Source organism: Hypomesus transpacificus, unplaced genomic scaffold (genome assembly GCF_021917145.1).
Source record: "Hypomesus transpacificus isolate Combined female unplaced genomic scaffold, fHypTra1 scaffold_31, whole genome shotgun sequence".
Lineage (NCBI taxonomy): Eukaryota > Metazoa > Chordata > Actinopteri > Osmeriformes > Osmeridae > Hypomesus > Hypomesus transpacificus.
In genome coordinates this window covers 1268336-1291754 of record NW_025813837.1, presented here as the reverse complement: position 1 = coordinate 1291754, position 23419 = coordinate 1268336, and the positions used below count along the sequence as shown (strand labels likewise).

Genomic DNA, 23419 nt, shown 5'->3' with positions numbered 1-23419 from the left:
AAACACACACGCGCTAAAAAAAGCACCAGCACACAAGCACTTAGAATCACACACAAGCCCTGACATCGCCACTCCCCAATAGCCCGAATTATAGCCCCAATCAAACAGGCACACACACACCTGACTCTCCACCCAGATGAAGGTTGGCAGCCCATACACTGGTTTCCTAAAGCACTTAACCCCTGGCTGAACAAAAGGACCTTGTATGGGACCTCATCAAGACGTGATGGAGACCCTGGGTGATCTGGGGCGTCTCTCCTGAACACGTCGGGGTCGGGGGCAAAGGGACAACCTTGAGCTCCGGTGCGTGTTGGCGTGATGATATGAGGCGGGTGGCGCGGAGACGAGTCGCGTTGCGCCCCTGTCCGTGACACTTACACGACCTGGAAGCACTTTGGCATGTGGACACGTCCTGAGGCAGAACACCTGCAGACACGCAGGACTCAGGGAGGGGGGAGTGGTAGAGGGAGAGATGGAGAAAGAGAGCAGAAGAGAGGGGGGGAGATAGATGGATGGGGAAGAAAGAGGGGAGGGAGAGAGAGAGGGGGGGGGAGATAGCAGGAGAGGGAGACATCAGTAGACATGGATAGAAAGAGCGATAGGGGGAAGAAGGGGGAGAGATAGAGGGAGACCGCAGGAGGGAGGGAGCAGCAAAGAGGGAGAGAGCAGGGCAGAAGGAGAGAGAGAGGGAAAGAGGAGAGGTGTTGTGTCTATCCTGTCTAACACTTCAGAGTGGGTCAAATGAGAGGAGGAGGGATACAAGCACACAAGAAGGCGCGATGCACGCTTCTATCTTAATATCTCTCTCTCTCGCACACACACACAAGTTGTATTCGAACATCTCTTCTCCTTCTGTTCCTTGTTTTGCTTGTCAGTTCATTCCTACTTTCTGAGAGATCTTTTCTTTACTTTGTGTCATTTAGAAACCCAGTTGTGCTCCAGTATATTGGACAGATAAATCAGCTGTGTAATTGGTAGATGTGTTACATACATCAACCTCTCTACATCCCCGCAAATCATGCAACCAACCAAACAGCAACAACCAGCCTGAACCCAGAGATACAAAGGTTTGGCTCTGGGGGGATCATGTCTAATGAAAAATGATAAACTGATTTCACCATCAGTCTAATCTATTTTACTCTTCTTCTCTCTCCCTCTTTCTCTCTCTCTATTTCCCTCCCCTCCCTAGCTCCCCTTTTTTCCCCTCCCTCTCTCAGAGGGAAGAGAGAGAGGGGGAGGAAGGCGGAGGGACGTGGTTGGATGACTGTGGAGAGTTGGGTCATGTTCACGGAGGATCATAGCTCATTCTTTTACAGCACCGTTGAATTATTCAGGGCCTTTCGCTGGAGAGGCGTTTTCAGAGGAGCGCTGGGAGGTGTATGCTGAGGCCAGGGGCTGTCAGGGCTGCAAGGTTTAGGAGAGGTAACCCTGCAAAGAAACACACACAAGTACGCAACAATGGACAAGCCGACAGCGAATTGAGTGCTGTACACCACGAATACATCATCCTGGATCAGGGGAACTGCAGGTTTGGACCAAACTAATAATGCCGGGAAGAAATTCTTCAGAGACCAGCGGGGAACAGGGAGGATTACACTGTCTGTCAGAGAGGAGAGGGTTCTGTAGTACATGGGGTATGAGGGTCAGAGAGAGAACTGCTAAAACAAACAACACACTGCAGGGTCATCTGGGAGCTACCTGACAACGCTGTGATCCGGAATAGACACCTGGTGTTCACACACACACACACACTCAGCCGTTAACGGCACTCCGCCAACATTTTTATTGTTTGTTTCACCATGGAGACAAAGGAAGTGGAAAAGGACATTTGGCCCTTCGAGGCCACGTGTATGTTCTGAACAAGATACCTCTCTCTCACACACACACACACACACAAAGTACAGAACAGCATAGTACAGTACGGACATTTAGATTATATTTACATTTAGTAATTTAGCAGACGCCAGAGCGACTTACAGTAAGTACAGGGACATTCCCCCCGAGGCAAGAAGGGTGAAGTGCCTTGCCCAAAGACACAACGTCATTTGGCACAGCCGGGAATCGAACTAGCAACCTTCAGATCACTAGCCCGATTCCCTAACCGCTCAGCCACCTGACTCCCAGACATGCATACCAACACACACCAACCTTAGAGTTTCTTCCTTCTTGTTGATTATGCACCTCCACATAAAAATGGTTGGATGGTTGTTTGGATGGATAGTTGGATGGATGGTTGGAGCAGAGGAGGAAGGAAGGAAGAGAGAGGGAGAGGAGGAGGAAGAGTGGGATTAAAGGAAGCTTGCTGCCATCAGCATGTTTAGCAAGACAGACTGTACTGCATCAGTTGTTTACCAATTCCTCTCAGAGTCTCTTCATCATCACCCTGACATGAACTGAGGGACTCCTCACACACACACACACACACACACCATTTCATCTACGTCGAGACATGCTGTATGAGCGTTGCCTTGTGATGTGTGAACAACTGACCATCTGACCTGCTGACCCCTAGGTGGACCAGCCTGTTAGGACAGCTCAAACACCCAGAGGGTCAAAGCGCTGCAGCAGAGAAAGCCTGTTCTCCCCCCCCCCCCCCCCCCTCTCCAGTCCCCTCGTCTCCTTTCCTCAATCCCCTCCCACCCTGCCCCCTTCCTCTTTCCTCCTGTCTTTCTCTTCCCTCTCCCCCCCTTCTCTGGGCCAGGAGGTCTCCTATGAGCGTCATAGTGGAGCACCCATAGGAACAAGGATCCAGCCACAACACACCCAATTCACACCACAGCTGCTCTGGGTGTGGAGGGGAGGGTGGGGGAGGAGATAATGCAGAAAGAGAGGGAGAGAGGAAGAGACAAATAGTCGAACTGTGATGGATGTTTGAGCAAGGGGGTCAAAGTTCAAGGTGCGATGCTATGCCAGGGAAGTGTTTGCCTACTGCATACTTTGTAAGGTCAGCTGTAGTGCGTTCTTAACGAAAAAAGTGTAAAGAATAAAGAGAAAGCAAAAGAAAAAAGATGGGATTTGAGACGTAGGGAGAGAGAGCGAGAGAGAGAGAGGAAGAAAGAAAGAAAGTGTACAGGCAGGTGTCAGACGGTGCCAGAGTTAGACAGCAAAAAGGAAAGAAGCAAATCAACAGAACAGAGTGAGAGAGTGTGAATGTGAAAGATAATGGACATGGGTTTTGTTTGCATCAATGAGCTTTTTCCCCGAAAACCTTTTACTCCTGTCAGGGAAAGAAGCTTCAGACATCTCAGAAATGTGACATTTGTTTCCTTCATGATGAAATTCTGGCTTTATTTAGCTGAAGAGCTCACCCTTAGAAAAGCAGAAACTAACTGTTTTTTCACCCAAAACTTCAGCTGACTCTCCCAACTCTGTTTTTTTGTTCATCCTCTTGTTTCTTGTTGTTTGTTGAAGTACCAGGTGGAGGGGGTGGGGGTGGGGGGGGCGGAAACCATCTCACGTTTCTTGTAAGTGGAGAGGGAGTCTGCTGGCGTGAAACCACCCCTGCAGCGTACATCCTTCTCCAGAGACGCAGAGCGCGTACAGAACCCAAACATGTGACTCCTCTGCGTCTCTGCCAGTACTTTTCTTCACATACTCACACGCAGCTATTCCAGCAGCACGCCCAAACACACACACATGTTGTCCGTGTTTGCGCTGTGTAGATGCAGCAAGTCTGTATGTGTCTACAGGGGCAGCGCCAGGAATTTAGGGCCCCATGAAAAAAAAGTTAGTCAGGGGCCCTTAGAATTGTCCTAACTTTCTCCCCCCCTATACGGCACCAGGACAGGGGCGTAAGTTTCTTGAGACATGGGTGGAACACGGCAAATCTATTTAACTCAGTTATTAAAAAGCCGTCCCACCTATTTGAAAACAAACCTATACGCCCCTGAAGGACAAAAACCTGTCCTGAACTTGCGCGCTCTTACTATATTGCTCATTAACCTCGCCAGAACTCCAGGCAGTAGCCTAAACAAGTGTTAAAAGTGTGTACAATCGCAACCTTAGCCAGGGATCCCATCTCCATAACGACCGTCCCCCGTTCTCAACCTCGGGCGTTTCCACAAACAGCAAGGCATGGGAGTCGACTCCATTCCGTGAATATAAAAAAGCCCGCAAGTTTACAACGCTCATTGATGCACCAGGAAAGGTCCAACGCTCATTGATGCACCAGGAAAGGTCCAACAAGCCCAGCTGGTTGGACTTTGCTAATTAGGCTCAGTTCAAAGTATGTCTCGCGCAGTTACACAACGCCTCAATGGCCAGTTAACTCCTTATATGTCTCCTAATTCTTCAGAGAACCGTGTGCCATCATGGGAGACTCGGCAATGAGATATGAGGAGATGCCAGCTTTGACCAAATGTTCCCAGAGAGGGACAGACTATTCTGTTGGTTGCTGAATGAAAGTCTCTTAATGAGTCTCTATCTGGCACGCCAGTTCTTCAATGGGGGGAGATTCCGGGGATGTTTCTTGGAACGTGTTATGGGCCAGCTTGGACATAGTTCCTCTTTCCTAAGTCGCTAAAGCGAAGATAGTCTTACAAACACACGCACACATTCCTGCATTAGTACACTAACAACAGATTATACAGTTGACCTTTCGTTCACACTCCAATGTAGCCTAGTCTGGCCATCATGCGTGTGCAGGTGAAAATAAAATATCAAACCTCATTCAGACAGATATTCGGTAGGCTATATATCCTATACTTTAATAAACGCTGCATGGTCTAAATATCAGTCAAATTATTTACCTATAACATCTTTAGGCTGCATGGATTTAGTATTGTTGGCTACAAGTGCTTTGAGTTAATGGCTCGAGTGGATTGGGCTGGCTGGCTTCGCTGAATCGAGCTTTTCTTCCCAACACCCCATCATTAGGCTACTGAGCCAATGCGGAGATTATTTTGCCGGAGAAACGAGGTCTGACTGAGAGAAGCTCAGCCGGCCGACACAAAGAGCTGAGAGAAAACTTCAGTGACAACCATATAATGAGTCTCTGTGAAGATCGCCCACCATCTTATTGTGGTTTTTTATCTTCCTCCGCCTGAACCACGGAACGACGGGAGCGCCCGGGAAAAAAGAGCGAAGGGCAGACACGGAGCAAATTACCCATGCTTATTTATTCAGAGATGTCGCGGCCCCGCTGCGCGGCCACCCTCCAGGCGCTTCTCACGGACCAACCGACTGCGCGCCAAATCACAGACGGAGCTTGAAAGACAAAAATAAAGAACCGCGTGTGAATGGAGAGAAAATGGAACGGCGGCAGGAAAGAGAGTGGAGGGAGATAAACTAAGCTCCGGGAGGAGGTCGAGAATGATAGAGGGAGAGGGGCGGAGGGGAGACGTTCAGAGACAGAGCATTAAACCGAGACACCCAATCTCTCAGTCTGCACAAAGACGAAAAGGAAAGTTGGGTGTTCCTGGTTTGCTGCTGGGATGAGAGGGTGGTTGACAGAGCATGAGGGGAGAAGGGGGTGGTAGTGGAGGTGGTGGTGGTGGTGGTGGTGGTGGTGGTGGTGGTGGTGGTGGTGAGAAGAGAGAGAGAGAACAATGAGAGGAAGAGTGAAAAAGAGACAGTGGAAAGAGAGAGAGAGAGAGAGAGAAAGGGGGGATGATGGAAGACAATGAGTGAGGGGGGATGAGACAGGGATGCGAGAGAGAGAGAGAGAGAGAGAGAGAGAGAGAGAGAGAGAGAGAGAGAGAGAGAGGGGAGTACTAATGAGTGTGTCTCTGGGCTAGCCGGGAGAGGGGGCGGGGGGGCTTGCCAAGCGTACCCCCCACGGAGACCCCCCAACAGGGGGGGCACCTTTTTGGTTTTGCGAAAGAAATACGCCCCCCCCCCACCTTTGTACCGCAAAACATGCACAGAGAAATCCTGACTGCATAGGAGGGAAGCTTGAAGGTGGGGGGTTCTGGAGATGTTAAGATAGCAGGGGGTCTCTTCAGCTCCAACCCCCACACTCCTCACACACACACACACACACTCACACACACACCTCCTACGCCGGCCCCCAGTGCTGCTCATCTGTGTGGAGTCTTCTTTGGCTGCCTCACGATCGCGCTCCGAGTGAACCCCGACCGGAGGTAGTTTCAAGGTCGGAGGTCGTTTGAGAGATTTGTTCTGGCCGCGTCACTCGCGACCACACACCTTTACACCTTTGCAACTTCTTGTCGACTGGTACAGCAGCCGTGCATGCACTCTCTCTCTGTCTATCTCTCTGTCTATCTCTCTGTCTATCTCTCTCTCATGCAGCTTAAGACGGTTCCCTCGTCTTTGTCGCTGTTCACACACATCCTCCTGGTGTCGAGGGGTTCAGAATAATAGCCGTGTTGGCTTCTCAATACGACAGGATGTAGGATGTCTTTCTGGATGGTTTCTGGAGTATTGTATGAGACTGGATATGTAGTGGGCCTCGTTTAAGAAATGTAGGATTACAGTAATACACACACACCTACTTACCATCCTGAATTATTAACTCCTGATTTTTACAGTTGACCTGTCATTCACACTCCTTTGGAGTCTGGTGTGTGTGTGTGTGTGTGCGTTTGCTCTCAAGATACAAAACACATCAATTTCACCCAAAATTACTGGGAAAGAGTCTATCTTCATCATTTTTATGAATAAAAAGATTGTTGTTGTTGTGTTGCATAATACTTTTACTGTCTGCAAGTCTTGGTAGGGCCACATTTTACAACTATAGTCTTGTAGACTATCCTCTATGGAATAGTTCAAATTGTGTTGCTCTGTCAAGAATACTTAGTGCTATTAATTCCAAATTCTCATGAAATATTCAATGTAATCCAGAGACAGAATTACTCAGAATTCTTTTTTGTGTTCTAAATATTTAACAAATCTCTTAAATGAGACTGTGAAAGAGACTGTGCAAACTGAAATATTTTTTTTATCAGGTGTTACCAGAGACTCTCACTGTCAGAACACAGAGAGAAATGTTTGCATTTGTTTTGCTTTATGTAAGCCTTTGCAACTGTCTGGTTGTAACTTATTCATGATTAAGGGGCTCTCCTAAGCAAAAAGATAGGGAGAGAAGAAAAAAAAGGAGAACGAAAGTTTGAGAAACGACTGAAGAATTCTTTGTATACATATATATATATATATTCTGTATAATGTAAACTTGTGAGAGTGAAATTCTCTGTTCAGTCAAGTCAAGGTGTTCCGTTGAAAGAATGGAAGGATTTAATAGAAGAAAAATGAAAGGGAGTTGTGGGGAGGGGGCGGGTCTGTGTGGGAGAGATGGGGGGGGGGGTTCCCTTAGGGGGCGATGTGTTTGTGCTAGCTAAGCTCTCTCTCTTTCTCTCTCTCTCTCTCTCTCTCTCTCTCTCTCTCTCTCTCTCTCTCTCTCTCTCTCTCTCTCTCTCTCTCTCTCTCTCTCTCTATATCTCTCTCTCTCTCTGTCGCTCTCACTCACTCTCAGCCACTCACTCGCTCTCACACGCTCAACAGGGTCGACACAAAGCAAAGTCGCTCAAAAACACTCTCTTTCTCTCACACAGTGGCTGACACGGGGCCAAAGACGTACGGTCCACACAAACACACAGACGAACACGCACACAGACACAAGCACACACACCCCTACACACAGAGACTAGCCTCACCAGGGAAGAATAGTGAAGGAACAGAAGAAAGTCGAAGGAAGGAAGGAAGGGAGGTAGAAAAGTGATTCAGAGCCGTCCATTCTGAGGTTGTCTGTAGAAGAGAAGACAAAAGGAGACATCAGGGAAAGACACAAGACCAGAGGAAGACTCATCACTCAGGTAAGAGCACTTGTTTTCTCTCACTCATTATCTCTCGCTTATTATCGCTTCTTGTTCCTGTGGGCTCCTGTGGGTTCCTGTGTTTTGTAGATCCAGGGTATTTTCAGCCGTGTGACTGTTATCCTATTAAATTAGTCTTCAATTGTCAGTCTTTCTCAATACCATGTAAACTGGGTCTGGGTCTGAGTCTGGATCTCAGATCTCAGATCAGATCAGATAGGCTATACGTTCACCATTTAAGTTCACACAAGCAAGGAATTTTCTGTGGCAGGAAGGTGCATACGATAAACATCTGGGTCCGGACCTGGGTCTGGGGCTGGCTGGGTCTGTGTTGAGGACGAGGTCAGGGATTAAAGTCAGGGTCAGCTTCAGAGTATGCACCAAGGTCTGGAGGTGTTTGTGTGTGTCTGTGTGAAAACCAAACACAAGTCAGGCAACAAACTCTATCGTAACCTTCACCTACAAGAAAGTGAAAACGTTTCGATGAAGAAAGTGAAATATTGTGGGTAATTCCATCTTTGTTGTGTCTAAACTGTTAACGCGTGGGAAGAGAAGTGGTCCTCTCGAGGTAGATGCCCCGGCTCAGGTCAAATGAGACACATGTGGGCCAGAGGCCAATCCACAGCCTGTCTACATGTCCTTCTGTGTCGCTTGAAGAGGAACAGAGCTGGAGAAGCACAAAGAGAGTGAGACAGAGAGAGGGAGAGACAAGGAGAGAGACAAGGAGATATATACATGAGGTGCGAGAGAAAGGGATAGAGTGTGATACAGGCAGAGCGAGAGATTGAGATAGAGAGCGTGCGTGGAAAGATAGAGAGAAAGAGGGAGGGAGGGACGTCTGGAAGAGAAAAATTGAGATACAGTGAATAGATCCATTGTGGAACTGTGGTGTCATGTGAGTCGTAGTGACCGGCTATCATACACACAGACATACAAACATTCATCTTCTAGTGGGACAACCCTGTTCTGTTCAACTCAGCCCAGTCGCTTTACTTTAGTTCTATTTTATACATGGTAAATGCGTCAATTAAAAGTGATAATTACATCATGCATTTCATTCATTTAACGAACACTTTACAGTTTTTTTTTTCGCTTTGGTACTATTTTCACAAGTATGTGGTAAAAGCTCACAACTGTTAGTACAAAACTCAAAGCAGATCATCAAAAAGTCAGTTTTTTCAAACATGTCTCTCTATCTTTCCACGCACGCTCTCTATCTCAATCTCTCACTCTGCCTGTATCACACTCTATCCCTTTCTCTCGCACCTCATGTATATACAGTGCCCTCCAAAAGTATTGGAACAGTGAGGCCAATTCCTTTATTTTTGCTGTAGACTGAAAACATTTGGGCTTGACATCAAATAATGAACGTGAGACCAGAGATCAACGTTTCAGCTTTTATTTCCAGGTATTTACATCAGGATCTGATGCACAACTAAGAAAATATCACATTTTGTTTGAATCCACCCATTTGTCATGTGATCAAAAGTATTGGAACAGATATACTTAAAACATATTTAAGTGAATAAGACTTAATATTTAGTTGCAAATCCTTTGCTTTCAATAACTGCAGCAAGTCTGTGACCCATTGACGTCACCAAACTTTTGCATTCTTCCTTTTTGATGCTTTCCCAGGCTTTCACTGCAGCCTCTTTCAGTTGTTGTTTGTTTTGTGGGGTTCCTCCCTTCAGTCTCCTCTTAAGCAGGTAAAATGCATGCTCTATAGGGTTTAAGTCTGGAGATTGACTTGGCCAGTCTAATACCTTCCATTTCTTGCCCCTGATGAACTCCTTTGTTGTTTTGGCAGTGTGTTTTGGGTCGTTATCTTGCTGCATGATGAAGGCTCTGCCAATCAGTTTGGTTGCATCTTTCCTTAAATTGGCAGACAAAATGTTTCTGTAGACTTCCGAGTTCATTTTGCTGCTGCCATCATGTGTTACATCCTCAATGAAGATTAATGAGCCCGTCCCAGAAGAAGCCATGCAAGCCCAAGCCATGACAGTACCTCCACCGTGTTTCACAGATGAGCTTGTGTGTTTGGGATCATGAGCAGTTCCTTTCTTTCTCCAAACTTTAGCCTTTCCATCACTTTGGTAAAAGTTAATCTTTGTCTCATCAGTCCATAAAACTTTGTCCCAGAATTTTTGAGGTTCATCTCTGTACTTTTTGGCAAATTCCAGCCTGGCCTTCCTATTCTTCTTGCTAATGAGTGGTTTGCATCTTCTGGTGTAGCCCTTGTACTTTTGTTCATGAAGTCTTCTGCGAACAGTAGATAGTGATACCTTCACTCCTGCCATCTGGAGGTTGTTGCTGATCTCACTAACAGTTGTTTTAGGGTCTTTCTTTACAGCTCTCACAATGTTTCTGTCATCAACTGCTGATGTTTTCCTTGGTCTACCTGTTCGACGTCTGTTACTTAGTACACCAGTAGTTTTCTTCTTCTTCAGGACATTCCAAATGGTTGTACTGGCTATGGCCAATGTTTCTGCAATGGCTCTGATTGATTTTCCATCTTCTCTAAGACTCACAATTGCTTGTTTTTCACCCAAAGACAGCGCTCTGGTTTTCATGTTGTTTTCACCTCTGAATACAGTCTGCATAGACAAAACCTATCTTACCCAATCTGAACCTGAGTGTAGACATTCAGTGGTATTTATTGATTGAATAATGTATGTAATAGGACACACCTGGGCAACAAAACACACCTGTCAGTCACATGTTCCAATACTTTTGCTCACGTGACAAATGGGTGGGTTCGAACAAAAAGGTGATATTTTCTAATTTGTGCATCAGATCCTGATGTAAATACCTGGAAATAAAAGCTGAAACGTTGATCTCTGGTTTCACATTCATCGTTTGATGTCAAGCCCAAATGTTTTCAGTCTACAGCAAAAATAAAGGAATTGGCCTCACTGTTCCAATACTTTTGGAGGGCACTGTATCTCCTTGTCTCTCTCCTTGTCTCTCCCTCTCTCTGTCTCACTCTCTTTGTGCTTTTCCAGCTCTGTTCAATTGACAATGTACAATGCACAAAATACACAATCACTTTTTCATATGAAGTAATTGTCTTTCACAATGCAATGCTCACAATGCTTTTGATATGCCTCTCATTTAATTTGCGTAAATTTATTTGACCAACACTGAATCCAACAGATCTTAATGGTTAATCACTGAACCGTTTGGTAAACCTATATATTTTCATTTCAGCAGTAAACAGTATATCGATTGTGAGAACTAAAGAAATACAATTTGTTTTTGTACGAACATATAAATTACTGTAACTTCACATGATGAATACTCGTTATTACTACTTGATTTCAAATTGGGGTAACCACAATTGGTCATTTGATATACGTAAAAGTGGGGGCGTAAACACTGGCAAATTATTTCAACATGGAGCAGGATAGAAAGCAGGGAATAGGAAGAGCTTGTGGACAAGAGATCCGTCAGAGAGGTGGGCATGGGCACCAACAGAGAGGTCAGAGAGGTGGGCATGGGCTCCAACAGAGAGGTCAGAGAGGTGGGCATGGGCTCCAACAGAGAGGTCAGAGAGGTGGGCATGGGCTCCAACAGAGAGGTCAGAGAGGTGGGCATGGGCACCAACAGGGAGGTCTGAGAGGTGGGCATGGGCTCCAACAGAGAGGTCAGAGAGGTGGGCATGGGCTCCAACAGAGAGGTCAGAGAGGTGGGCATGGGCACCAACAGAGAGGTCAGAGAGGTGGGCATGGGCACCAACAGGGAGGTCAGAGAGGTGGGCATGGGCACCAACAGGGAGGTCAGAGAGGTGGGCATGGGCTCCAACAGAGAGGTCAGAGAGGTGGGCATGGGCTCCAACAGAGAGGTCAGAGAGGTGGGCATGGGGCCTCTAAATGTTATGTTTTGTTCTCATTCAGTTACATACGTACAGTATAGTAATAGAAAGTTAACCAATGTTACAATTATATCTGAAAAATTATATACTACTGTAAAAACTAATTTGGCCAAATGATTGTAGACAATGTCTTCATTGATCCTTCACTTGATTACACATAGGATGGATATTTAGGAAGTTATAGATTATGTAAATGTGAGTAACGTAAGTGTATTGCCTAATGTGAAACTGTAATCTGTCTTTTACATAGTACTTTAGCATTTTAATTTCAGCACTTCTAAGGCCGATTTGAAACATGTATCTTGCATTGTTTGCTGTTGGATGAACTGATTGTTAAGAGTACTAAACTGAAAGAAGATCATACAGTTGTGTTTTGGTGATTAAACCAAATGTTCCCATTACATATTACAATAATCTTGTGTTTGAAAGCATTCCATGAGGTTTTGAAAGAATGACTAGCTGCGTTACAAGTGTGATCAGTTTGGATCTTTTTACTAAGAGTTTTGAAAATGTACACCTTACTTGTGAAAATAGTACCAAAGCGAATAAAAAAAACTGTAATCCAAAGCGACACGCAGGATTTTGAACCTGCAGCCTTTTGATCTGCAGTCAACTGCTCCACCCACTGAGCTCCACCCACTGAGCTCCACCCATTGAGCTCCACCCACTGAGCTCCACCCACTGAGCTCCACCCATTGAGCTCCACTCATCTTAATGTGGTGGAAGAGGAGGCTGGAAGAGAGACAAATAACTAGTAAAGAAAGGGAGAAGGTGATATTAAGACTATAAAAATGTGAAAATGGAACGGGAAAGTTAGAGAGAGTGTGAGCGTGGGAGGCCAAAAGAAAGTCAGGGAGAGCAGAAATAATTGAGAGAGCGAGATTGACAAAGTGAGAAGTCTGCGAGCAAGGTGATCAGTTTATATCAGTAGTCTCTCTCCCTGTCTGTCTCCATGTCTCTCGCCCCGTATGTCTCTACCTGTCTCTCTACCTGTCTCTCTACCTGTGTCTCTACCTGTGTCTCTCCCTATCTCCCTAATTCTCTCCCTGTCTCAATCAGTGGTCACTCTCCTTGTCTCTCCTTGTCAGTGCTGTCACTCACTGTCAGCTCTCCCACTCTCGGCCAGTGGTCTCTCTGCGTGTCTCTCCCTCTCAGCAGTCTGTCATTACGTGGGGTGAGTGTAACTGCTCTGTCACCTTGGTACAGAGGTGCATTGTGGGTATTCTGTCTGTTTGGGCACATTAAACAGCATTAGCTCGACGAGCAGGTTGAATAATACATGAACGCTATTTTCTGAGCTCTCCGGAGTCCTCTGGAGGGCACAGAGAGGCATCCAGTCTTCAAGTCATCAAGGATGAGTGGTGTGGGAGAAGGTAGGTGTGTGTGTGTGTGAGTCACCATACCAGACATGATCAGGAACTGTCCATCTTTGAATATCCCCAGCTTGTTCCACTTCTGTCACAACATGCCAGATGAGTGTTGGACACACACTGCCCACTTTACAGAACGGCCTATTAACCCTGTTGCCTGGCCAATGAGCAGGTTAGAACCCCTCATCAAGAGTTCTGGGAGTTGAAGGACTTCTAAGTGATTTCTCAGCACGACTCGAGTCTATCCCACCTGTGGCCGTGCCACAGTGCCGGGCCACAGTGCCACAGTGCCACAGGGCCACAGTGCCACAGTGCTCCAGAAGTGCAGTTTGAAATACAGAGAAATGTATCCCTTTTGAGTTGAACATTTTCATCACTTGAAACGGTTTTGAATCTCGAAGCCGACGATGCCGTCTTGTTGTCTTGTCGCAAACAATGTTTCAGTCAAGGCTCATCCGTTGTTTTAGTTTGGACCACCTGTCTAAGACCCTAAGTTCCACATCAGCGGTACCATGCTTTTAATCCACTTTAAAAGAGAGGCCATCTGTCTATCCTGTTAACCTCTGCTGGCTCTGGGTTGACTAAGACTGTGTTTACAGGACCTCGAGAGGGATAAAGTTCATCAACCTGGCAACCATCCATCACCATCAGGGTTAAGGTCCTCACTGTAGACCACAACACAGGAGCACAGACACAGATACACACACACACACAAAGCAAAGCAAATGCAGAGTGGGTTGCGTTAACAATCACACACACACACACAGACACACACACATAGTCAGACCAGGAAGAGAGGCGGTCTGGGCAGGGCCATCACACCCCAGTGGCTCTAAACGGAGGTGACAGGACCCCCTGCTGGCAGCCAGATGGAGAGAGCTGGAGAAGTCCCACCTTTGTCCATGAACACACACAGACACACTGACATACTGACATACACACACACACACACACACACACACACACACTCCCAGGCTGAAGCTCAGGATGGGTCTGTGGCTCTTGTCAGTCAGGGTCCTCAGGTTGTCTTGAGGTGGTTTAGCTGCTATGGTTCTGGTGCTAATTGATGTGGTGGTTCTGGTCATTCACATGGTGGTTCTGGTGCTAATTCAGGCTCTGGTTCTGGTTCAAGTTCGGTTGCTGGCTCTAGTGTTGGTTCTCCTTGGTGGATGATGCCATCTCTGTCATCATGTCCTGCTGATAGCAAGCATACTAATAATCATAAATATGTGAGATAGCAGTGCCTTGCTGATAGCAAGCACACTAAAAACCGCATCAATAGAAGAACGTTAGAATGACCCGCCCCTCCTGCTGTTTAGACTGCTGAAATCAATCACCCCAATCTTCCTCTTATTGAGTTGTTTTTAACAAACTCATTTGACCCTCCCCCCCCTCGCCCCCCCCTAACACACACAGACAAGACCCCCCTGTGTGTGGACCAAGGGCGATGGTCGTGAAGCACCCCAATGGGGGGTTGCAGTCTAGGACCATGGGGGTGACCTTGGTGCTTGAGCGCCAGTAGGAAGGCGTTTCTGTGTGTGTTAATGTATGTATCTGTGTCAGTGAGTGTACATGTGGGTGTGCGTGAGTGAGTGTGTGTGAGGGCACGGTGGAGTGTGTGAGTGCATGTGTGTGTGTGTGTAAGTGCACGTGTGCGTCGGCGTGGGTCTGGGTCCGGGTGGCTGTGCGTTAGTAGCTGTAGCTGTTTGTGTCTGCTCTCATTAACCTCCACTCCCAGTGAGAGTCTGCAGACCTGGGGGGGGGGGGGGGGGTGGGCTGGGGGGGGGGGGGGGGGGGGTGGACGAGATGGAAAGAGGGATGAGGGGAAAAAAAGAAGAGGGGGAGGGGGTAAAGCCATTTAAGAGTCATAAAGTGCTTGGTCAATCAAAACCCCCCCTGCTAAGGGCCTCATGTCCTCCAGCCTGTCACTTCGTCTCCCATAGTGAGAGCGTGTGGGTGTGTGTGTGTGTGTGTGTGTGTCTGAAGAGCCACTGAGGCATTCGACACAGAGGCACACAGGCTATTACACATGTCACCGAGAAGCACAGTGAAGGAGGGAGAGAGACTAAGCGAGAGACAGAGATGGATGAAGTGTTTACTCTGTGGAGAGTTGCAAACAGTAATTTGCCTGTTAGTAAAAGCGATTTGCCTAATAGTCACATGAGAAAGGTGAGAATGCATGTGTGTGTTCATGTGGGACTCTGTGTGTGTGTGTTGTTTGGGGTGGGGGTGGGTGAGGATGGGGAGTCTCTGTGGAACAGACTCCTACTTCACAATGATTTCAGTGTAACTATCTGGGTCAGCGAGTCTGGACAGAGATTGGGATGAGTCCTGGATGAGTCTGGGATGATCCCGGGATGAAGTTAACCGGATCCAGATCTAGTTTATTACTGTCATCACGGGTATCATTTGGCTGTAATATGGCACCGACTGTGACATCATCTGTGACCGCCAATATCTCTCTACTCTTCCTTCAGCCCCCGTCATCCTCCCATCTCTCTACTTCTTCTTTGTGGTGCTCAGTCTCTCTCTCTCTCTCTCTCTCTCTCTCTCTCTCTCTCTCTCTCTCTCTCTCTCTCTCTCTCTTTCTCTCTCTCTCTGTCTCTCTCTCTCTCTCTCTCTCTTTCTCTCTCTCTCTCTCTCTCTCTCTCTCTCTCTCTCTCTCTCTCTCTCTCTCTCTCTCTCTCTCTCTCTCTCTCTCTCTTGGGAGGAGGCTTCAGGAGAGGTTGTTTCTCAAGACCGGTTGCCATAGCGAGGCAGTAGGTGTTGAAATCCACCTGGCGTGGGTGTCGGTATGGCAACCTCTTTCCAAGAGCATTCCCAAGGGTCTCTCTCTCACCTCTCCCTCTCTTCCTCACCTCTCCACCATCTCCTTTCTTACCATCCCTCGCTCTTCTGTCCTTTTCTCATTTGAAACCCCGCCACGCTCATAATTACATAAAAACAATGATTGTTTTTCTTCCTCCCCCCTCCCTCTCTCCTCACCCTCCTGATCCTTTGCTGACTGTGTTTAACCCAGATACCCAGTTGAAGACCCAGACCATATCGGTTCACTGGCCCATAACAATATTGACCAAACATAATGAACCTAACCCCATCTGTCAACGAACCGCCCTTACATACCCACGTATACACGCACACACACACTCACGCACACGTACATATTCACTCAAATGTTGTGCACATGTTCGCGCCCAGACATGAACAAACATCTACTTGAACACAAACAAGCACACATAGGTGAATACACACACATTATGGGTTCCACCCGTCCATCAACCCTGACTCAGGCTCTGGGCAGGCCCCTCTTCCCACACACAGAACCCTCCAGACAACCTCCTGACAACCACACCAGTGACATTACAGCCTGGACTTTAGTTCCTGGGGACCCAACCTGCAGAGCAGACCAGAGAAATAGACAGAGAAGGAGGGAGAGAGAGAGAGAAACAGAGAGAAACGGTGGAGAGAGACAGAGAGACAGAGAGAGAGAGAGAGAGAGAGAGAGAGATGGACAGACAGAGAGAGAGAGAGAAAGGGAGAGAGAAAGGGGGAGAGAAAGACAGGGAGAGAGAGGAGGTAGAGCAAGAGGGAGGAAAGAGAGAGTTATGGGGTGTCTGACCTGGTCATCTAAATCCACTGTGATGGATCAGAGAAGGCCTGCAGGCTGTTACCGTGGGAACACATACATATGCCCATTTGCACGTAAACAAGTATGTGGGTCGGTTGAAGAGTTTGTGTGTGTGCCTGTGGCTGTGTGTGTCTGTGTGTGTGTGTGTGTGTGTGTGTGTGTATGTGTGTGTGTGTGTGTGTAGGTGTGTGTGTGTCCATTCTGTGTGTGTGTTTATTTAAAGTGACCTGACCCATCGGTCCCCCTGGTGAACACAAACAACCTGTCTCTTCACTTCTCCTTTCTCTCCTCTCCCTTATCTCTCCCTTATCTCTCTCGCTCTCTCTCTCACTCTTCCTCTCTGTCTCTCTCGTTCCAAATGTCATCCACGGCACTGTGTCAGACAAAACACGAAGACACACACATACACACATGCCACACACACACACACCAGACACACAGACTTGAGCGTGCCAACCGCATTGTCCCCAGACACCCATGCAAAGGCTCTTTTAATTAGAACCATAGACCCACTCCTCTCCATTCTGGTCCCTCTCTCCCTCTCTCTCATTCTCTCACACACACACACTCTCTTCTTATCTCTAACCCCTCCCTCTCGCCCCCGCTTATCTCTTCTTGATACACACACACCCCCCCCCTCCCCCCCTCTGCCCCATTGTGTGCATATATACCCCTATCTTTCACAATGAACCATATAAAGTCAACACATGAGAGAGAGAACGTGAGAGAGAAAGAGAGAGGGGGAGAGAGAGAGGGGGAAAGTGGGGGGATAGATAGAGAGGGGGAGAGTGGGGGGGAGAGAGAGAGGGGGAAGATGGAACTCTTTTCAGTGTTTGATACGATTGACCCAGATCTTCAAGCGCGAACAACTGGGGAGGGGGGTGGGGGTCTGTTGGTTGTGTATTCAACGGCAGAAGTGTGTGTGTGTGTGTATGTGTGTAGGGGTAAGGGGGTGGAAGGGGGTGGAAGCGGGAGAGTTGTTCTAAAGAGTCTAATTTGAAACCTAGCAGGGGGTCACTGGGCAGAAGAAGGTCAGATTTCAATGAAGGTCAAAAGACAGCCAGAAAGGCTGACTGGCAGGCAGGCAGGCAGGCAAGCCATATTTTCAGACTAGCTTCTGATTTATTATTATTATTTCTCACTTTCTCTTCCTTCCCTTCTCCCTCTCTTCAGCCCTCATATGCTCAACAATGAGTCATATAAACTGGGTTGGCCTACTTGTAAAATGTGCGTGTATGCAAAGTTGACACATAAGCAAAGTTCCTTGTTTTGATCTAATTTAATGAGAGCATTGAACATTTTTAATGGGTTTCTATGAAAGGTCGCCACTAATATCTAGGCACTTGTACTGGTCCTGTTATTGTGATGATATACAGTATAGCGTAGAAACCTCTCCCCCAAAAAAACATTTTCTTTGGTTTTGAAACCAGCAGAGGAACCGCAGGTGTTTAGAGCTTCCGTTTCATCTACTGATGGAGAGAATGAAGAGAGGAGAAAAAAGACTGGAGAGAACCGCGGAAAGTGCAACTGACAGGAGAGTGAGAGAGAAACTGAGAGACAAAAGACAAGAGAAAGTCGAGCTAATAACAAAGAAAGAGGGAGAGGGGACAGAGAGAGAGGGGGGGCGAGAGAGAGGGAGAGAGAGAGAGAGAGAGACAGAGACAGAGACAGAGAGAGTTTATCTAGGTCCACCAGCCCTGGTGATATGACAAGACTGGCACTTCTCAGGCTTTTCACCACACCACCCCCTACAGGGCCAATCTCTCTCACTAAGTTACACACACACCCTCCTGCTGAGAGCACACACACACACACACACACAGTACCTCCTTCCCGTTCCCTCTCCCTCCCTCCCTCCCCCCCTGCATGTAGGCTAATCCTGAACCCCCTGTCTTAAATACCAGCGCTCCCAGGAACCATGTTTCTAAGGCTGGGCATGTGTGTATGTGTGTGTGTGTGTGTGTTCGTGAGAGAGAGAGAGAGAGAGAGAGAGAGAGAGAGAGAGAGAGAGAGAGAGAGAGAGAGAGAGAGAGAGAGAGAGAGAGAGAGAGAGAGAGAGAGAGAGAGAGAGAGAGAGAGAGAGAGAGAAAGCCAACACAACAGAAGATACGTACCAAAATACATACAAAGAGCCTAGGCACAGTTACAAACAACTGGCAAACCTCCACAACCACCTACAAACTCGGAGAGAGGGGGGGAAAGGGAGAGAGAGAGGGAGTGTTCAGAGAGAGGGCAAGACAAAGAAAGAAACAAGTGACATAGAGCAAGAAGGAGGGAAAGAATGAGACAGAGAGAGATAGAGAGAGGGGAGGGGGGGAGATTGAGAGGGAGAATAAAGTGAGAAAGTGAGGGAAGGAAAGAGAGATAAGGAGGGATGGAAAAAAAAGAGAGAGAGCAAGAGAAAGGGAGAGCGATCGAGCGAGCGAGATTCCCCCGAAGACGCACAGATGATGCATTTGCTTCTTCACAGATAATTGACTTCAGGTCGTCTTCCTCTCGCGGCATGCTGTTGCTCCTGTTGTCAATATGGGAAGCTAACGCACCACTGACAGCCCTGGCATTGTTCTCCTCAGCGGCTGCTGTTTGGTCACTGATGTGAGTCATGAGAGCCAGTCTGTCAGGGACCAGGGCTCACAGTGACTGCAGCGTGAGCCTCATTGAACAGATCTAAAGAGGCTGTCTGGAGCCTCGTATGTTATTAATGAGGAACATAGCCTCCCCACTCACCCATCACAAACTGCTAATCCAGTCAGCCATTTTGTTGAATTGAAGCATGGCGCGAGACTTGCTTCGTTTGATGGACTACACGGTCAGTTCTGAGAAGATGAGTCTCTAGAAACGATTTGTGACTGGCTCAAACTGTAAAGCGATTCTCTTAAAATGTTGACCAAACATGTAGAAAATAAGAGAGAGAGCTAAGGTTTGGAAGGAATGGGTGGGGAGGGGGGAAGAGAAAGGGAGAAAGATTGAGACACACGGAGAGAGAAATAGTTGTTACAGGTGGAAAAACGTTGGGAAAAAGCGAGTGAGACAGAGAGAGAGAGAGTGAGAGAGAGAGCGAGAGAGAGAGAGAGAGAGAGAAGAATAGAAAGCGTGATGGGAAAAGCATGAGACAAAGAGACCGAGAGACACGAGGAGAACGGGGGGTTGGGGGGGGAAATGAAGCAGAATGCTCGACGCGACAGGAGGGAGATACTCTAGTGTATCAGTCACAGCGGAGGTTATCCACCCACTTAACATGAGGCATCTGGCTTCTCCCCCCCCCCCCACACACACACACACACACAGAGGCAGAGTGACACCACACGGCAGAGGAACACAAACACAGGATCTAGGTGAGGAGGAAGACGACGAAGGGAGCAGGAGAAATGACGACATCCCCTCCGCAGGGGGTGCCGGGCTAGAGGTCGAGGGCACGACATCTGTCCCACCGGGCGCAATTAGCACGCTCACACAGGAACAGGGATCGGCAGGAACACGAGACAAGCTAATTAATAAGATGTCGTCCTCGACAACAACAGCAGCGTGGTGATTGCTAACAGCAGAGAGAGGTGGAGGTGTTGTGACAGGGCCGGGTGGAGATGTTATGGCTGGGCTGGGTGGAGATGATAGACAGGGCTGGATGGAGGTGTTGTGGCTGGGCCGAGTGGAGATGATAGACAGGGCTGGATGGAGGTGTTGTGACAGGGCCGGGTGGAGATGATAGACTGGGCTGGGGGGAGGTGTTGTGACAGGGCTGGATGGTGAGTTTATATCTGTATCTTATAAGTGTGTGTGTCTCTTGCAGGTTCTCCAGTGTAAAGGAGGAACCCTGCGGAACCCTGCTGTGAACGGTTCCATCTCTGGACGCCTCGAAGCTACATGAGTGGCGTCCACGTGACCTGGCCTCCGCCTCTCAGTGTGAGAGTGACTGTGTGTGTGTGTATTCTCTCTCCCCATCATGCTGTGGACAGTGTTGCTAGCTCTGCTGGTTCTGCTCCTTCTGCAAACCCAGCTGTGCATCTGCCTACGGGAGCTCCGCATAGCCAGCTCTTCCTCCTCCTCCTCCTCCTCCTCCACCTCTTCCTCCCCTCCCCTCCGCAACGCCACCCAGCAGCGCCTGCCTGGCGCCATCATCATCGGCGTGAGGAAGGGGGGTACCAGGGCCCTGCTGGAGATGCTCAACCTGCACCCGGACGTGGAAGTGGCCAAGGCCGAGGTGATCCTTGTGATGGTTCGTCAGGGGTCTACTTCCGAGTGACTACTCTCAGACCCTCATCATTCAAACAGTCCCACTCAAAATACAAAGGAGTCATTTTCAGTAGTTGTGTGACGATCACATAAAACGTTACATTGTATTGTATCACAAAGGCCACATACAGATCAAATGATGTGTCTCCTCTCCTCACCCTTTGTGACCTCGCTTCTCCTCCCCCACTCCTTCCCTCTCTCTCAGGTCCACTACTTCAACGTGGAGGAGCACTACCGCCGGGGCCTGGCCTGGTACCGGGCCCAGATGCCCTTCACCCTCCCCAGGCAGCTGACTGTGGAGAAGACCCCTGGGTACTTCTCCTCCCCCGAGGTGCCGGCACGCGTCTGGGACATGAACCCGGCAGTCCGCCTCCTCCTCATTGTCCGCGACCCGGCTGAGCGCCTGGTTTCCGACTACACCCAGGTCCTCCACAACCGCCTGGCCCGCAACAAGCCCTACCAGACCCTGGAGGAGCTGCTCCTGGGGCCCGAGGGACGCATCGACCCTGCCTACAAGGCCCTGCAGCGCAGCCTGTACCACCAGCACCTGGCCCGCTGGCTGGAGGTCTTCCCCAGAAAGCAGGTCCACGTGGTGGACGGGGAGGCCTTGGTTCAGGACCCCTTCCCGGAGCTGCAGCGGGCCGAGAGGTTCCTGGAGCTCCCGCCGCGCATCTCACCCTCCAACTTCTACTTCAACACCACCAAGGGCTTCTACTGCCTGGTGGCGGCCGGCGGCCATGACAAGTGCCTGGACGAGTCCAAGGGGCGCCCACACGCTCCGCTCAGCGCCCAGGCCTTCAAGAAGCTGTGTCGCTACTTCAGGGAGGCCAACAGGATGTTCTTCGACATGGTGGGCCGCACCTTCTCCTGGTGCTGACCAGCTCAGCTGGGGGGAGGGGGTCCCGAGGGATCATGTGACTTTCAGCCTATCGGTGAAGAGGATTTTTTCCCACCGGCAGCTGGGTTGATGGAGGGATCTGTCAGGTCACCTGGTTGGGATGCCTGGTGTGCTTGGGTCAAGCGACCAGACCGAGAGCTGAGAGAGACCAGCAAGTCTTATTCCAGTGCTGCACTACCCTCTACTGGCAGGGCCTATGTATGAACACATGGCAGACTCGATGATGTCTTACAGGGCAAAATGTTGTTTTTAAGGCCATAGTAACAGTGCCATTTGTTTGTGACAATTAAACCATCGGGATAATGAAAGAAGAATGAGGAGATCTTGTGAGCAGGACAACACGGGGCGACACACAGACGTGATGAAATGTGTGATTAAAATAGCAGATAGCTAAATGTGGGATCTGAGAGGTGCTTATTGTTGCACTATGAACTGGTCAAGACTTTGCAGATTCACTGTACCAGCTAGTCAGCTAAAACGTGAAGATGCTCAGACTGTATAAAGAATGACTGTGAAAAGAAATGTGCTTGTTGAAGTAGTTATGTTTGAATGTTTACCCATTTAGATTTTTATGCTGGACTACCCTTTTAAAGGTTTAATAGAAATCTCTATTTCTGGTCTCTTGAATTTAGCTACTTCAAGGAGTTTTAGTTGCAAAGTATTGTAAGCTTCATTTTTTAAACACTTCTTCAATAAACGTCTACACATGTCCTAACCTACAGATCCCTGATTCATATCGCCTCAGTTTTTGTTTTATGAACATCGCCCTGCAGCCACAATCTGCTTTTTTGGATTAATCAAAACACTTGCATTATGACAGTCATGTTGAACTACCCCTCAAAGTAAGCGCCACAGCTACTTAGATTAAAGGCCGTTTGATCAGAGACAGTCAATTGACCAACGTGATAAATCTCTTCATTGCCTCAGGACAGACCTACAACTCTATGCTTACCCCCCTTGTAAGGATCTCTATCTTTCTTACTTTCTGTTTCACTCTCTCTGTCTCCTCCTTTCCTCACGATCTTCTCTCCCTCATTCCATCCTTCGTCCATTTATCCCTCCAATAAGAAACTCTTCAATGACAGAAGGATACCTTTGTAGAGCAACAGCATGAAAATGAGAGAGAGATGAGAGAGAGAGACGTACAGTAAGAGACAAATGATTCCCTACCTTTGAAGATGCAAGGCAGCCATTTCTTTCATGTGTTCCCTGTGGATAGCCAAGCAGACAGACTCAGATCTGGGATGAACTCATCACACCATATATGGGTGCAAAGTCTTCACATCCTGTGGGTAGTATTTGATGTATAGTATTTGAATGAAAAGCCAGCTTCTGTTTTATTCCATTTATTTAACTTTAAAAAATGTTAAAAAACGATTTTGGATAAGGTATACATATCCAAGTAATTTTGACTACAGTCTATTTAAAAAACATTTATGCAAAGTTCAATCGTTGTAATAAAACATCAACAATAACCCATTTAGGTATTTGAGGTCAAATTACCCAGCATTTCTTCTGGTCAACATTAACCAATATTTGGCTTGAAGGATCAACACAATTTGCTGTGTTAAATGATCAATCCATCTTGCTGGGTTGGATTAAATTTTGGTTAGATTCTGAATCATTGTTAACTTGGTCTTTTCCATGTTAATG

General features: G+C 47.9%; 1 protein-coding gene across 1 annotated transcript; it reads left to right on the top strand.

Moving 5' to 3' along the window:
• Nucleotides 1–7478: 7478 nt before the first annotated feature.
• hs3st1l2 (heparan sulfate (glucosamine) 3-O-sulfotransferase 1-like 2) lies at nt 7479–22464 on the top strand. Its single transcript, XM_047015906.1, has 3 exons — nt 7479–7769; nt 20426–20836; nt 21074–22464. The coding sequence occupies exons 2-3, from the start codon at nt 20579–20581 to the stop codon at nt 21743–21745; spliced, it is 930 nt and encodes a 309-aa protein (XP_046871862.1). The 5' UTR covers nt 7479–7769; nt 20426–20578; the 3' UTR covers nt 21746–22464.
• The last annotated feature ends 955 nt before the right edge of the window (nt 22465–23419 follow it).

Coding starts and splice junctions, on each gene's coding strand:
- hs3st1l2 (XM_047015906.1), top strand. CDS start 20,579: ATGCTGTGGACAGTGTTGCTAGCTCTGCTGGTTCTGCTCCTTCTGCAA. Junction 20,837..21,073: donor TGGAAGTGGCCAAGGCCGAG/GTGATCCTTGTG, acceptor CCTCTCTCTCAG/GTCCACTACTTCAACGTGGA.